The 12,396-nt window shown below is 42.7% G+C and overlaps 1 protein-coding gene across 1 annotated transcript in view; it reads right to left on the reverse strand.

Moving 5' to 3' along the window:
* Positions 1-12,396, reverse strand: part of ppl (periplakin) — a 37,184-nt gene that overhangs the window by 12,353 nt on the left and 12,435 nt on the right. The window contains exons 9-18 of the mRNA XM_056287584.1: positions 12,085-12,192; positions 11,541-11,636; positions 11,209-11,331; positions 10,190-10,336; positions 7,793-7,944; positions 7,368-7,471; positions 4,989-5,146; positions 3,819-3,997; positions 2,781-2,919; positions 2,380-2,573 (exon numbers count right to left, since the gene is read on the reverse strand). Of these exons, the coding sequence (XP_056143559.1) occupies positions 2,380-2,573; positions 2,781-2,919; positions 3,819-3,997; positions 4,989-5,146; positions 7,368-7,471; positions 7,793-7,944; positions 10,190-10,336; positions 11,209-11,331; positions 11,541-11,636; positions 12,085-12,192 (1,400 nt within the window). The remainder of the gene's footprint in view (positions 1-2,379; positions 2,574-2,780; positions 2,920-3,818; positions 3,998-4,988; positions 5,147-7,367; positions 7,472-7,792; positions 7,945-10,189; positions 10,337-11,208; positions 11,332-11,540; positions 11,637-12,084; positions 12,193-12,396) is intronic.

Consider the following 12,396-nt stretch of genomic DNA (forward strand, 5'->3'; position numbering starts at 1 on the left):
GTCTCAGTTTCTGTCTGTGGAGAGTCTATTTGCACTTTTTCTCTTCTTTGTTGGTTGTCATTTGATTTGTCAATTTGAGCCTCCTTTTTTCGCCATTTTTGCTTTCCCAGTCAGTTTTGCTGTTTCATTATCTTCTTAATTTTCTATTTCAAAGCCTTTATTTACCTTGAATGCCTATTCCTAATTTTTCTTCTCTCCCTCTCAATTGCAAGAGCATGTCTGCTCATACTTGGCTCTTCGGTACGCTGATCTAGTGGACTATGTGGGGGGGGGGGTGTCTACTTGCTGCACTGCATTCTGCAGAGCCCTGCACTTTCTAGACCTTTTCTGAGCATCCATCCAATACCTTCTCTGATGCCTCTGCTCCCTTGGTCCCAATTCTCCTATTTGTCTACTTTTTTTTGTCTTGAACCCTCTTCTTCCAACTTTGTCTTTCCTTCTCTGGAATCTCACTTCTGCTGTCTGGGTCATGTTTAATTTCTCTCTTCTCTTTCTTTGATACTCCCTATTTCTTTTTCTTTTCTCTTCCACTGACGGTTTCTTTCCAGCCATGCTTGCCTGCAGTACAGATAAAAGCAATAAATATAGGTTTGGCATATGTGGTTGTTATCCACAAAATGGCTCCATCGTATAAAGAGTTTTTGGGAGCACTTGTCAACCCCATCAACTTAAACGTCAAGTCCGTCAGACAATGGAGTTGACAAAATGAATTGTCTTTCCATCTTAACCGTCTTGTACAATGGAGCCATTTTGTTTTTTCCTCAGTTGCTAGCTGCCTCTATACCCTAAACTAAAATGCCAACATTTATTCCACAATTCTTAACTAAGATAATCGTAATGGGAAGATGGTGTTGACACGTCAAAGCTGTGACTGCAGCGATATCAACATTGTTTGGTTAAAATACCATAAAATTGAAAACTTACTAGACCTTTTCTACTTCCTACTGTTGCATACACCAACAGCAGGAAGTAGAAAGGGGGTCCTCAGGGTTATAGTTGACCATGACATTGCCTGATTTATTCAGGATTATTATTCAGGAGTTGACAGAAACTGAGGACGCAACTTTGATAGGCAGTTTTTTATGGAAAAAATAATTTAAAGTTCACTTTGTGTATTATGTGACATCTTGTTTAACCTTTCATTTCATTTGATATTTATATTTATGCATTTGTGGCATTTTTAAACACTGTTTTGGCAGTTTGGCATTGTGACTTCTTGCTTAGGACAGGTGATGTTATATGTACTTTCGGAGTACAGAGCCTGCATTTTGACAAATTCTAATGAAATTGTTTAAAAATATATCAAATTAATTTCACGAGTATACAGAGGTCCTTCAAATTTAACTTTTAAAGTATTTTTATTATTATCAATTTCTTGATTTGTAATGCAAAGACGACTTTTCGATGTAGGACATGTTTTGTCCCTTATCTCAAGAATCAGTGATCCATCTTCTTATGGTTAATTTTGGGAAGGGATAGTAAATCTTCCAGACATGAACGTTACTATTCCACATGTGAGAGTGGCTGAAAGCTGATCTGTGATATTTTTTTACATGAGTCAATTTCCTGTTTTTTTTGTTTGTTTGTTTTTTTTGTTAGAGGGGAAAAGTTCCACCAATGAAGGCCTCTGGTTTTGTTCTAGTATGGGAATAGTAGTGCATTCTTGAGTAGGCAAACTGATGTTAGCTATTTCATTAGCCGAAAGTTATTGTCTGTGGCCATGTCTTGAAGTGTAGCTGCTGGCCATGGTCTACACCAATGATACTCAATCAGGTGCCATAGAGGACCATGTGTGCGCAGGTTTTCATTCGAACCCAACACAACACCATCTGATTTCTTTGATTAGCCCTCTTCTGTCTGGTTGAAGGTGTGTTAATCAGTGAAGTCAGCTGGTGTAATGTTGGGTTGGAAAACAACCCAGAAACACATGGCCCTCCATGGTAAATGATTATCACTATTCCATATTTTCTCTTACCCATTTGGAGGTGTATAAATATATCATTCTAGAAGGTTTCTGAAATCTAATTTAGGTGCAGAGGTGGAAAAACCCGGTCCAGAAAGTAAAAACCCTAACCATGTCTTTACTCCATCCATGTATTAAACCAGCTAATTTGGGAAACTAGTCAGTGCAATCTGATGGTTTTGTACATGGGTGGAGTAAAGACACAGTTAGGGTTTTTACTTTCTGGACCGGGTTTTTCCACCTCTGTTTAGGTGGAAACTGGAAAATACTCCTGATATACATCTGACGTCATCATGCAACTCCTACCTGAAACACAAAGTGAACTGCAAGGCTAACTGTATCAGTTTCCTGATGGGCAATAAGTGGCAGACAGATATTCCCAAATAAAACCTTCACCCTTATGCCATGGCTCTCACCTGGTGTCTAGCTGCCTGTTCAGATTGTTATAGCGCTTGTTGAGCTTCTGAATTTCATTTTCCTGCTTCTCTATGTCAGGACAGTGCTCCTGCAGCTTGGTGGCCATGTTGTCACAGCTGCCTTTGGTAGACTGCAAGTGTTGTTCTGCCTCTGTTAGCATCGACCTTTTGGCTCTCAGGTCTGATGCAATATCCTGTAAGGTCCAGAAGTAAGATGATATGAGTACAAACAGCAGTATATTGTTCTTGAGTGAGTAATCCAGAAATTGGAATCTAAACTTTTTTTCCCATCTGTACCTTCATAGAACAACATTCTAGTATGCATAACTAGTTAACAACAGTCATATTTGCTAAGTGGCTGATGATTTGTAAAAATTTTGATAAAAGAAGAGACATCTTACGGCAAGCTGTCGCTGAGTTTTCTCCAGTGAGGAGATGTCAGATGGGGCAACCTCCTCTCTGGCCAATTTGTTCTCGTTGGTGGACAAAAAAGTTTTGCAATTTTGAAGGGTGTTCTCAAGGCTGTTGGAATTCTTCAGTCTAAAACACAATAGTTTAAATGTTGAGTAAAACAGCCAAATAATTCCAATTAATGGCTTGATTTGAAGCTTGTGATTTTAGGAATTTGGTTATCCTCTGGTTAGGCTCCATTGCCTTTATTTAGTATTTTACCAGCCTCTTATTATGTTGAAGCCCAGTGAGAATATTCAGCAAAGTGGTAAGTTTCTCAAAACTGAAGCATCAGTAAAGTTTTTGTTTGTACAATTATAAATGATAGCTGACAATGTGTCAATAAGGCCTGTGAACTTATCTTTTAAGTAACTACAGTTTTGAGTGTGTATTTTGTGTGTTTTTTTTCTGTGGATTATTTCTCCCCCCTTTTTCTCCCTAGTTACACCCGGCCAATTACCCCACTCTTTCAAGCCATCCCAGTCGCTGCTTCACCCTCTTTGCCGATCCAGGGAGGGCTGCAGACTACCACATGCTTCCTTTGATATGTGGAGTTGCCAGCCGCTTCTTTTCACCTGACAGTGAGGCATTTTGGCAGGGGGACGTAGCATGTGGGAGGATAACACTGTTCCCCCCAGTTCCCCCTCCCCCCCGAAAAGGTGCCCTGACTGACCAGAGGAGGCACTAGTGCAGCGACCAGGACACATACCCACATCCGGCTTCCCACCCGCAGACACAGCCAACTGTGTCTGTAGGGATGTCTGACCAAGCCGGAGGTAACACAAGGATTCAAACTGACGATCTCTGTGAGTGGGCAACAGACTAGACCGCTACGCTACCGAGACTCCCCCCATGACAGTGTTTTTTAAGTGTTAAATAAAGTTCCCTTATCTTATCCTGTTGGAGCAAAGAAACAGACCCAGAAATTTTGCTACAAAGATGGCCCCCATCGTCAGAAAAAAAACCAAGATGTATAATAAGTAACCTACTTGTCCTCAAAGCAGCTAAGCAGCAGGTCAATTTTGTTGTACTTCTTATTGGCCTCATCCACTTTGGCATGGAGCTGGGGAGCACTGGCACTTGTCGGGTTGGAGCTCAAGAAACTTTTTGACTGTTGCACCTTGGAGGACTTCTCTGGTTCAATTTTTTTCACAGCTGCTGCAATGTCCTATTGGGAAAAACCAGCGATGAAACAGAAGAAGATACTTTACTGTCACTGTACATACATACAATGAAATTCATTCTCTGCATTTAACCTATCTTCCATATACACACTAGAAATAGTGGGCAGCCCTGTACACTGGCAGCAGTGGGCAGTTGCAGCTGCAGCACCTGGGGACCAACTCCAGTTCTTTGTCTTTGCCTTGCTCAGGGGCACAGACAGGAGTATTAACCCTAACATGCATGTCTTTTTGATGGTGGGAGGAAACCGGAGCACCAAGAGGAAACCCGTGCAGAAACGGAGAGAACATGCAAACTCCACACAGAAAGAACCTGGAACGGCCTGGGGTTCGAACCAAGGACCTTCTTGCTGCGAGGCGACAGTGCTAACCACTAGACCACCATTCTACACATGAATGGCTCTTTTTCATTTTTTTTGGAGAGTAGAATCATATAAAATTATTTTATTTTAGAATGTAGTGGGGAAATGCTAAAAATGAAGCATACTCGGGTCCGCAGTGGTGTAGCAGTCTAAGCATCGGCTTTGTCTATGCAGTTGCCCACTGGGGACCAGGGTTCGCACCTCGGTCTCGTCAGATCCGATTATGGCCGGACTTGATGACGCAACAATAATTGGCAACGCTGTCTTCGGGAGGGGGGCAGAGTCGGCTTGTGTTCGTCACATGAATGCGTCTCTGGGTGTGTCGGAAAAAGCAGTGGTTCGGCCTGGAGTCGCCTTGTCATGAAAGTGGGGAGTCGTCTCCTTCGAGACTGCCAGCCAGAGAGATCCAGTTGGCGAACGCATACAGTACAAGGGTGGGAGTTTCAACTAAAAAATAGGGATCAATTGGCCACTAAATTGGGAGAAAAAGGGGAAAATCAGAAATAAATTTAGGGGAAAAAAATGAAGCATACTCTGAAAGCATGTGCGTGAGCTTTCTATGAGATCATACTGATTTAATGAATTGTTTATTTATTTATTTAACTGAATTTATTACCTTCAGATCTTGTAGGCGATCAGCGCTGTCCTGAAGTGACCTGGTCTGTTCCAGTGGGGGGCGCACTCGATCATAAATGACCTTCTCCTGCTTGTCCAGGTCATTCACCACCTTGTCTAGACCAGCCATCAGTTGGCGACACTGCTGCTCCTGCTTGTCTAAGGTCACAAACACATGAACCCACCCACATATTAACTTGATGTGATGAGTAGAAATGTTTCCACAGCAGCGGTGATAGGTGTTAGGTAGGAGGTGGAAAGAACTAAGATCAGTCCTCCAAAACACCAAACCTGGTGGGAGGTGGAAATAACTAAGTCCTCTAAAACACCAAACCTGGTAGGAGGTGGAAATAACTAAGCTCAATCCTCCAAAATACCAAACATGGTGGAAGATGGAAAGAACTAAGTCCTCCAAAACACCAAAGCTATGTCCGATCACTCTGCTTGTATTTGTGTTAGCCAGTCCAGTAGGAGCCAGAGACTGAAGCATATAATTCATTAATTGGGACTGTGTTCAGTCATCTGAAAAGGCTGTTATACAAGACTGTTAACCTTAGTCCTGAAAATGGCACATTCTGATTGACCATGGGACCTTAATTCTAGCGCTGAAAGTGCAAAATCTGATTGCATGTGTGTGCCGAAAATAAATGACAAGACTTAAACAAAATGTTATCTCCCCATGCTTTTCCTACGAAAGACTGGTCATGTGCTGAAGTGGTGCATTGGCTGAGAATGGCAGGTTAATACCTGTGATGACTGACCTCTGCTGGGGCAAATCCCCACAAACCTAATTTGTTTGTTGAACAGTCTGCTCAAAGTCTGCAGCTGCAGCACTCGTGGTGTAAAAAAACACAGACGGGTGCAATGGTCACCATGTGTACACAACACATCAGTATTTTAAATTGTCTTGACAAAACGCCCACGTTTTTGTCCAAAATATACATGGTTTTAGCTGCACATTCAAAAGCATAACGTCAAAGGACGACACAAGGACAGAATGAAAACCTGCTAGTTACTCAAGGAAAATGTGTTGATAACTGTCGCCCTATCGTATAGGTTAATATACTTTTGCTTGCATATTGTAGCATGCCTTTATGAAACTTGAGCACCAGGATTTTTCAGGATAAATATTTCGTTTAATTCACCTATTTTGTATTGTAATTTGGGAAAACAAAAAACTTTTTTGCCCTTCACGCATATCAGGCAATTTGGTCATAATAGTTTGAAAGCTTACATGCTGGGAATAGGTGCACCATTTATGCCCTTATGTATATAAAATATAATGAAAGAAGATGATCGCACAGGTGGCAGTGGAACACGAAGGACACAGGTGAGTGTCAGTTGAGTTGATAAAGACAGTGGCATTAACAAAAAGAGGGTGTTTTTATTGCAGAGGTGACAACTAAAAACTTGAAGTGCTTGGTGTTGACCAAGGGCGAGACACCCCCACCCCTTTTCTCCCCAATTGTATGCCAATTAATTACCCCACTCTTCCGAGCCCAACCAAGCCAGGGGTAACATGGGGATTTCGAACTGGCGATCCCTGTGTTGGTAGGCAACGGAACAGACCGCCACACCACCCGAACGCCCCAAGGACAAGACTTTGAAACACACAGACATGCACAGTCAGCCTGAAATGACTGCTGTGTTGACTGTTGAACTCAGACCCAGTGGGAGGATTTTCTAATAAACTAGAATTTATGCCTAGAAGGGAACACCACTTGTAGTAGTAGTAGTAGTACTAGTAGTAGTAGTAGTAGTGGATTTACGCCTAGAGGGGAACACCACTAGTAGTAGTAGTAGTAGTCGTGGATTTATGCCCAGAGGAGAACACCAGTAGTAGTAGTAGTAGTAGTATTAGTAGTAGTAGATTTATTCCCAGGGGGGGAACACCACTTGTAGTAGTAGTAGAGGTAGTAGTAGTAGTAGTGGATTTATGCCCAGAGGGGAACACCACTTGTAGCAGTAGTAGTCGTAATAGTAGTAGTGGTAGTAGTAACAGTGGAAGATTTATGCCCAGGGGGGAACACCACTTCTTGCACTGGTGTTGCAGTTTGGCTGCATTGAGTGTGTGTTTATGGTGAAATAAAATGATTGACTGAACTCGGCTAACCTGCCCCCCTATATTAAGACCTAAAATTTGTGACAAATGGTTATTTGGCTTCAAGTATTGTCTTGAATGCAGACTGTTCAATGAAGGTGAGGTAAGTTCAAAAGAGGTACCAGACACGATACAAGTCTTATCGTGCTCTGTCAGCCACTTTTTTTTTCTTTTGCTGGGGTTGGGGAAAAAGCATGAAACCTCATCATAGCAAATATTACAGCTAAGTCTCATTGTCTTTTAAAAAGCAACAGCACTACACCAACGGTTGATTTGTACCTGTGCCAACGCCACTGTCTTTCTTCAGCTCATCAAGGCGTTTCACCAGAGTTCCTTTGCTGCTCGCCATCTTCTGCTTGATACCTTTTTGCTGGTTGGCAAGGCTAAGCACACAACATAATAAATACACTGTTAATACATAAATACACTGCTTGCCTAGCACACTTTCAAATCCCTCCCAAGCACTGAGTCCTATCCCCATCAAATCAGCTTTCCCATCATCTCAAAAGTACTACAGTACTGAATGGTGAGTGAACTGAAATTTCGGCAACCGAAATTAGGGGCATGTACTGCAATGTATTAAAACTTTTTTTCCTGTATCTGTGTTGATATATGTGTGTGTGTGTGTGTGTGTGTGTGTGTGTGTGTGTGTGTGTGTGTGTGTGTGTGTGTGTCGGTCTGTGCCTATATAAACATATACTGACCTGTCAGAGACAGACACAGCTTCAGGGTCCGTTGGAGGGACCATGAAGCAGACCGCCGGGGCAGTGATCTTATGTCCGGCCGAGTCCTTCACGTCCCACTTGGTCCCATTGTTCCTAAGCAGCGTGTACCGCTCCCCACGTACAATCTGGCCCTGCAAAGGTGAACCAAAACACACACATTTGATTTTGACTCAAAACACCTACTATGTGGCAACAAGCAAGTGTTTAGTTGGTTTGCTGCTAGAGCAGAAACACATTTCAGCTTGTCTGTTAAAGAATAATCTGAAGTTAACCACCCTCATGCACTGTGTTGTACAAGTACAGGTAAAAGCTAAGAACTACAGGTGAAGGAAAGGAGGGGAAACATGAAAAAACTTAAGGTTTCATTGACATGAGCTAGAGCAAGCAAGGAAGGTTAGCGTGGCAGCTTGGTAAGAGGTTAAAATTCAAGTTAAGCAAAACGAGCATAATTGATTTGTCAGATGTCTGGTTCAAAAGCAATTGATCCTTTCCTGCAAAACTGAGGTGCTGTTTTTACTGTCAATATCTGCCAGATAACTTAAGACTACTACACAAAGTACACTAGTTCCAAGACATGAATCAATCTGTTTTTCATTTATGCATTTTTAATATGGGTTAGACAATTTTTATCATATGTTAACACACTACACATTTCTAGAATGATTTTAGCATGCTATAAAGCATTTTCTTATAACATCTTTTACAGTGGGGAAAATAATTATTTGACCCCTTGCTGATTTTGTAGGTTTGCCCACTTACAAAGAATGCAACAGTCTATAATTTTAATCATATGTACATTTTAACAGTGAGAGACAGAATCCAAAAAAAAATTCCAGAAAATCACATCATATGAATTTATAAAAATTAATAACCACCTGATTTAGAAAAATAAGTATCTGATCCCCCACCAAATAGCAAGTATTCTGGCTCCCACAAACCAGTTAGTGTTTCATTTAAGATGCACCCCCAATCCCAACTAATTACCCACATAAAATACACCTGCATCACCTCGTTACCTGTACAAAAGATACCTGTCCACACCCAATCAATCTGATTTCAACATCTCCACCATGGGCAAGACCAAAGAGCTGTCTAAGGACACCAGGGACAAGATTGTAGACCTGCACAAGGCTGGGATGGGCTACAATAGAATTGGAAAGCATTTTCGAGAGAAAGTAACAACTGTCGGTGCAGTTATCAGGAAATGGAAGGAACACCACACCACCGCCAACCTCCCTCGGTCTGGGGCTCCACGCAAGATCTCGCCTCGTGGGGTGTCCCTGATCATGCGAACGGTGAGGAATCATCCCAGAACCACAAGGGGGGGACTGGTTAATGACCTGAAGGCAGCTGGGACCACAGTTACAAAGCAAACGGTTAGTAACACACTACGCCGTCATGGATTAAAATCCTGCAGCACATGCAAGGTCCCACTGCTCAAGAAGGCACATGTACAGGCCTGTCTGAAGTTCGCCAATGAACACCTGGACGACTCAGAAGAGGCCTGGAAGAAGGTGATGTGGTTGGATGAGACCAAAATAGAACTTTTCGGGCTCAACTCAACTCGCCGTGTTTGGAGGGTGAAGAACACGGAGTACAACCCAAAGAACACCATCCCCACCGTCAAGCATGGAGGTGGCAACATCATGCTTTGGGGGTGCTTTTCAGCCAAAGGGACAGGGCAACTCCATCACATTGAAGGGAGGATGGACGGGGCCATGTACCGTGGAATTCTGGACCAACACCTCCTTCCCTCAGAGAGAGCGCTGAAGATGGGTCGCGGATGGGTGTTACAATGCGACAACGACCCAAAGCACACTGCCAAAGCAACCAAAGAGTGGCTGAAGAAGAAGCACATCAAGGTTCTGGAATGGCCTAGCCAGTCTCCAGACCTGAATCCAATCGAAAATCTTTGGAGGGAGCTTAAATTTCGGGTTGCCAGGCAACAGCCTTGAAACCTGAACAATTTGGAGGCTGTCTGCAGGGAGGAGTGGGCCAACATCCCCGCCGAAATGTGCACAAACCTTGTCAGAAACTATAAAAACCGTTTGACATCTGTGCTGGCCAATAATGGCTTTTCTACTAAATATTAACATGTTTGTCCAGGGGTTCAAATATTTATTTCGGACCAAAAATATGCAAATAAATTCATAAAATTCATACAACGTCTTATTCCATTTTTTTGGGTCATATTCTGTCTCTCACTGTTAAAATGAACCTACGCTTAAAATTATAGACTGTTGCACTCTTTGTAAGTGGGCAAACTTACAAAATCAGCAAGGGGTCAAATAATTATTTTCCCCACTGTATATCACATGACCCAAAGGATGGGGAACGAAGTAATTGTAGGTGTGGGTTTGTTTTGGCATTTGATACCTCATCTGTGTCGAACTCACACAGCGCCTCAATGGGAAGCAGTTTCTGGGGTGTATCCCGACGATACTTCAGAGGCAGCGCCTGTAAGCTGTGCTTCTGCAGGGCCTTGACCCGCTCGTCAAAGTGGTCCATGGCCTTGGTCTGGTCCTAAAGATACACACACACACATGCAAACGATTCCAAAGATTTAGAGCAAGCATCTATTTATAAGAAGCATCTTCATTGCTATGCTACTTGTTTGTCGCTATATGCAAGCTTTTTTTTTTACCTTCAGTGATTGGTGAATTATTAATGCATGGCAATGAACTGCTGTATTTTCCTTGGAAACTTTTATTTATTTCACTTAAGAATAGAGTTCCATGGCATCCGGGTAGCGTGGCGGTCTATTCTGTTGCCTACCAACATGGGGATCTCCAGGTCAAATCCCCGTATCACCTCCGGCTTGGTCGAGTATCCCTACCGACACAATTGGCTGTGCATGCAGGTGGGAAGCCGGATGTGGGTATGTGTCCTGGTCGCTGCACTAGCACCTCCTCTGGTAAGCTGGGATGCCTGTTCAGGAGGGAGGGGGAACTGGGGGGAATAGCGTGATCCTCTCACGCTCTACGTCCCCCTGATGAAACTCCTCACTGTCAGGTGAAAAGAAGCGGCTGGTGACTCCACATGTATCGCAGGAGACATGTGGTAGTCTGCAGCCCTCCCCGGATTGGCAGAGGGGGTGGAGCAATGACTGGGACAGCTCGGAAGAGTGGGGTAATTGGCCAGTACAATTGGGGAGAAAAACGGGGGAAAAAAAATAGAATTCCAACCACAAGTTAATTGTATTACAAGTAGCTTAAATTCTTAATTAGATGGAAGTTAAAGGGAAACATTTGACTCAAATGGTGAAGCTTGTTTTTCAAGAAACATGGAGGGGAATCACACTGCAGAACAACTAATTGTCAACTCTTCTACAGCTTAAAGTTGATATCTTGATGGAAAAAAAAAAAGAAAATTGAATAACGAAGAGTCACACTTACATCCAGCTCCCTGATGAGGCCATCTATCTGGTACATGTCTTTGAATTCTGGGTTGTACTTCTGGTTGATTTCTGTGTCCAACCTCTTCAGCAGGTCCTGAGTGTCCCGTGCCTCCTTGTAGTACTGGACAGACAGAAACACACACACACACACACACACACACACACACACACACACACACACACACACACACACACACACACACACACACACACACGCATAAAAGGAATCTTTTGTAAATGTTAGTGTGTATATGTGAGTCAGCATTCATACAAATGTAAAGTTTTATTTTGCGAATCATTTTCAGTGCCACCTTACTTTATGGTACTTACTTTATGGTACTCATTCATATGTTTGAGGTGATTCTCCTCACAGATGAGCAGGTTGAGGTACTCCTTCCAGTCTGCGTGCACTGCCTCCATGTGGGCCTGAGAGACAACAATGTGGGTTTGTTTGTACCTGCAAAGCTAGGTACAAATTAATCTGGACAGAGGCCTTGTGGGTTTGGGCAAAGGTTACAAGCACTGAATATTTTTCTCTGTTACAATGGTCACATTACTCAAACAATATACCTAAATACCATATACAATATACTTATAAACCTTGCACCCAACAAGTTTTGAAATAATCAAGAATGATCAAGATTTAATGCAATGAAAACATGTTGGTTGCACTTCCCGGTCTTGAAAAAGATATTCATTAAAATAGGTTTTATTTCAGTGTACTGCACAGTCAATAGAAGTTGATGATATAACCCCACTACTTGCAAATCTTTTCTCTGAAAATCCATCCTCATCCATCCAGCTGCTGCTGTTCTGGATGAGATTGTTGTCAGGATTTACAACCACATGAAGGAAAAGATGGATGTTAGTTTACCTCGATGACATTCTTCCCGGGATGCTCAGAACCAATCAGCTTCTCCCCGTCATCGTTGAGCTTTGTGATGGTGGCCTCCTTGGACTCCAGACATTTACTAATGAAGTTCTGTTGGCGGAAAATGGGATTGTCAGAAACACAGCAAAACCTTTTTGTTCCAACTAAGAGTCTTCCTCAAATCTGCAGAATCAAGTTTCCTGTTTGGTTTTAGTTTTATTAAGGATTATAATGACTGGCTGCTATGGAATGGTGACCTGTCCAGAGTGTTTCCCCGCCGTCCGCCCAGTGACTGCTGAAATAGCATCCCGTGAA

Source organism: Lampris incognitus, chromosome 10 (genome assembly GCF_029633865.1).
Source record: "Lampris incognitus isolate fLamInc1 chromosome 10, fLamInc1.hap2, whole genome shotgun sequence".
Classification (NCBI taxonomy): Eukaryota; Metazoa; Chordata; class Actinopteri; order Lampriformes; family Lampridae; genus Lampris; species Lampris incognitus.